The 4,442-nt window shown below is 28.1% G+C and overlaps 1 protein-coding gene across 1 annotated transcript in view; it reads left to right on the top strand.

Moving 5' to 3' along the window:
- The window catches only part of LOC108571075 (zinc finger and SCAN domain-containing protein 2-like), a 7,386-nt gene extending 3,046 nt beyond the window's left edge, over nucleotides 1–4,340 (top strand). Inside the window, exons 7-14 of the mRNA XM_017933045.1 lie at nucleotides 42–465; nucleotides 553–890; nucleotides 964–1,310; nucleotides 1,428–1,501; nucleotides 1,584–1,812; nucleotides 1,893–2,065; nucleotides 2,305–2,577; nucleotides 4,155–4,340. Of these exons, the coding sequence (XP_017788534.1) occupies nucleotides 42–465; nucleotides 553–890; nucleotides 964–1,310; nucleotides 1,428–1,501; nucleotides 1,584–1,812; nucleotides 1,893–2,065; nucleotides 2,305–2,577; nucleotides 4,155–4,340 (2,044 nt within the window). The remainder of the gene's footprint in view (nucleotides 1–41; nucleotides 466–552; nucleotides 891–963; nucleotides 1,311–1,427; nucleotides 1,502–1,583; nucleotides 1,813–1,892; nucleotides 2,066–2,304; nucleotides 2,578–4,154) is intronic.
- The last annotated feature ends 102 nt before the right edge of the window (nucleotides 4,341–4,442 follow it).

Below are 4,442 nucleotides of genomic sequence, written 5' to 3'. Positions count from 1 at the left end.
TTATAATTTTAACAAAAATAACATTTGCTTTTAATAATTAGGAGCTTTCACAAAGGAACAAAATACGAATGTTCAGAATGTAAAAAATTATTTACAAATAAAGAAAATTTGAAATTGCATCAGAAAACAACTCATCATACTGAAGATGGTACTAATCAGAATTTCGAACATATTGTCCAAGATTCAAACCTCGAACCAAAATGTCATTTATCCGGAGAAGATATTTCTAATGTACTTGATCACACCTTGACTGAAGATCAAAGTACAAATAAATTTTCAAACAATTGTGATGATTCTCAGAAAAATTATTCATGCAAACAATGTGATAAGTTATTTGAAACAAAGGAAACTTACGATTTGCATTTGAAAATGGTTCATGAGTTTGACAAATTATTTATTTGCTCTATTTGTAATAAAAATTTTTCCCAACAAACAGCTTTAAAAAATCATATGTCAATACACGAGGTAAGAAAATAAAAATTCTTAAGTAGTTTATAAATTATAAAGGCACTTAAAGTGGAAAACTGACAAACACTTTTTATTATTTTTTAGAAAAATAAGTTAGAAAAAGAATATCCTTGTGATATTTGTGGAAAAGTACTCAATCATCCTAGTTCTGTAGTATATCATAAAGAAGCAGAACATAATAATGGTCGCCGATTTGTTTGCAATAAATGTGGAAAAAGTTTTAAACATAAGCAACTATTACAACGTCATCAACTTGTGCACTCTGATGATCGACCTTATATTTGTAAATCCTGCAATGCCAGTTTCAAAACAAAAGCAAATTTAATTAATCATCAATCTACACATACTGGAGAAAAAAAATATTTTTGTGAAATTTGTGGACAGCAATTTGCACATAAAACTAGCCTTACACTGCATTACAGGTTATTATAGAAATAAAAAATCAGTTAAATAAATGTTATTGATAAATAAATAAATCAATAATTTCATAATTAGGTGGCACACAGGTCATAAACCATATACGTGTGAGGTATGTCATAAAAGTTTTTCACAAAATGGAAATCTACAAGAACATATGCGAATACATACCGGAGAAAAACCTTATTGCTGTGATTATTGTGGCAGAAAGTTTACTACTTCTTCACAGTTTAAACTTCATGTCAAACGGCATACTGGCGAGCGTCCTTGGAAATGTGAATTTTGTGCAAAATGTTTTTTGCATAAAGATACTTGGAAATGTCATGTGCGTAGGCATAAAGGGGAACGTCCTTTTCAATGTGCTCATTGCAATCGCGGATTTACAGAACAGTGGGCTTTAAAAAAACATCTTCGTCTGCATACTGGTACCAGTTTTATTTAATTTTTATAAATTCATTATTTCTTTGAACAATGTACTATTTTAATATACACGTTTAAGTTACATTATGTTCCCTAAATACATTTTATACCTTATTTACTAGGTGAAAAACCTTATTCGTGCGATGTTTGTGGAAAAGCATTTGCAGATTGCTCAAATTTAACAAAGCATAAAAAAGTAAGAATCTAAGTTTTAGTAATAAAAAACCATTGTACTAAAAAAATTCAATAGTATAGAATTATTATCGAGTTATTTATAGGTACACAGGGAAGCTAAAGTTTCTGCAATAAGTGAAATAGAAGGATCTCCAATTGGAGAAGTTTGGCAAATTTTACCAAGTTCTCAAGAAACTGATGAACATTCATTAACAGATCAAATGACTCAAGTTATTGCAACAGATGACACATCTGGAGATGCTATTCAGCAAATCATTTATGTTTCCTACCAAGATCCAGATGATCCTAATCAATCTCGAACTTTGCACTTCGGTAAAGATAACATTTTTACAATATTTGTATTAATAAAAATTAAATTTGTATCTACAATATGTATCTTATTTCTAATTTAGTTGATGCTGGAATGATAAGAAATAAAGAAGAGAAAACAAATGTAAATCAATCATTATCACATTTAAATGTTGAAAATGACGGAATGCTTTCTAATCAAGCCCATGCTAGTGCAAGTAATAATTCCAATGAACGAATAAATGTTGAACTTTCAGAATCAGATCTTCAACTTCAGGTAAAAATGAATCAAATATTTAAAATATTAACATGTGTGATACATCAATTCTCAAGACAGTCTGATGTTATTTATGTATCACACATGGAATAAAATGCATTTTGCATATTTAATGCAAATTATGTATGTATAAGTGCAAGCATACACTGTATTGAGTAAAATTGTTAACTATAACTACTAATCATATAAGCAAACATAATGTATATTAAGTAATAATAAAAACTAAATCATATTTACAGATTACGGATGAAGAGGGTAATCCAATTCCTCTTTCAATTCAAGACGCCCGACAACTTTTATCTCAAAGTCAATTTGTTAATCAACTTAGTGATGGTCAAGAAATTAGAGTTCACCCTGGAGTAATTCCAGATGAATTAACAGCACCATTAAGTGTACATGTTAATCAAAATTCTGATATAAAAGGTATTGACATTTCCAATACAGTGGAAACAAAAGTGAAAAATATTTCAACTGTACAAACAGATGCAGAAGCAATCGTGAAGGCATTGGAGGTAACATTTTTAAATAAATTTCTTTCTCTAACTAATGCCTTAATTAATTAATATCTTAAGAATAACATTCAATTTCTTAATATTTTAACGAAGTAAATAATTTAGAGAACATCTAATAAAATAAATAAAAAATATCAAATTAACACAATTTTATGATTAAGTTATGAGTTCATTCAATTTAAGTAAAAAAGTCGCCATTTTGTGATTTTTTTCTTTTTTCCGAAAAGTATCAGATATATTAATATACAATTTCTGCTCATATACTTTTTCATCCTTAGTGAATATTTGTAATTTTGTATGAAGCATATGAAGTGAAACTTTTATTCATGTGAAACAAAGAATTCATAATTATGTTTAATCTATAGAGTTGCTTTTATCACTTGTGCCATGATCATTTATAAAAAATTGGATATTATAAATTACAAACTATTAATTGATTAAAAAAATTTTCAATTTTAATTTGTTAATACAAAGAGGATGGAATATGTGTGTAAAATTTCAAGCCAATGAGTTATATACTTTTTTTTAGATATTTATTGAAGCCATTTTTGAAAATGTAGTTTTGAGATAAACATCGATAAAATGTTTTTATACACTTTCTACAGTAATAGGTGTACATATACTGTTTGCACTATTGTGGTCATATAAAATTCCCTTTTCTTGTTTTTTGACTCCATATCAAAACGCACAAAATAGTGATCATAGTCACTTTTTTTTTTCAAATTCACAGCATTTGTTGATAGTTTTGAGAAGCTAAACGGTGTGAAATTTTAATTTTCTATCTCGAATGGTTTTCAAGTTATTCAATGTTAATTGAACGAAATGAACCAACACCTTATTTCAATATCAATGTTTTGACTCCATTTAAAGACAATGTTTTATTCTTGTATTTACTTTAAAGCTGAAGAAATGATCATTCTAAATACATACATAAAATTTTATTTATTATTAACAAATGTAATAGTAATTGGTGTTAGTTTCAAATTCCGATTTGACATTGTTTTTCGGCAAAAAAATTAAATAGAAAATTTCTAAATTTTCGCCGAATTGTTAATCATACCTATCCTTTTAAACGTATTATATTTTATTATTCGTTATTGCTGTTAATATTTTATTGTGCTTAATTATTAAATTAAACTTTATCATAGATATCTACAGTATGTATACTTTATAGAAGTGCTTTAGTGCGGTCGTAAAATCGGTCAGTCGTCAAAGTAAATCTGATCACCGAAAACGTCAGTTTGAACGAGATCAGGAGCTAGAGCCTCTTTCAGGACTGTTCTATATCAACTCAAAATTAGTTCTTCTGTTGCAGTATATTTAAAAAATTTCTTTGCGCGTTAATCTTTGACAACTACGGGTTAACTACGGGTTAACTTAACTCCCGCAAAAATTCGCATTACTTGATGATAAAACTTGTTAACCAATGCAAAATTTTCCTCTACAATTTTTTTCTATCTGCAAAAGGAACATAGTTATAGTCCGGTCCAGTTACTAGATACACCCTATATACTTATACATATTGAAGCTTTGTGTATACATAATACACGTTATATATACTTAGAATTATCTAACAGGATGAAGATACAGATGCAAATGCTGTCGCTACGATTAATCAAATGGAAGAATCGGAGCAATCGGGAATTGCAGAAAACGAACAAGCAATAGAATTTACAACACAAGATGGCCAGAAAGTTCGTTTAGTTACTTCTTATCATGTTGATCCAATGCAACTTGCATCCGAGTACCTGACTATTGTATAAAATTCGAAAATCAAATTTGTATAAATAATTTCTCTAACCTTGTACGTTTAGTTTATTCAAGCGTAATTGTACTTTATATTTAATTTTTTTTTTATTTTTAAT

Source organism: Habropoda laboriosa, unplaced genomic scaffold, assembly GCF_001263275.1.
Source record: "Habropoda laboriosa isolate 0110345459 unplaced genomic scaffold, ASM126327v1 scaffold106, whole genome shotgun sequence".
Lineage (NCBI taxonomy): Eukaryota > Metazoa > Arthropoda > Insecta > Hymenoptera > Apidae > Habropoda > Habropoda laboriosa.
This window is presented reverse-complemented; position numbering and strand designations above follow the sequence as displayed.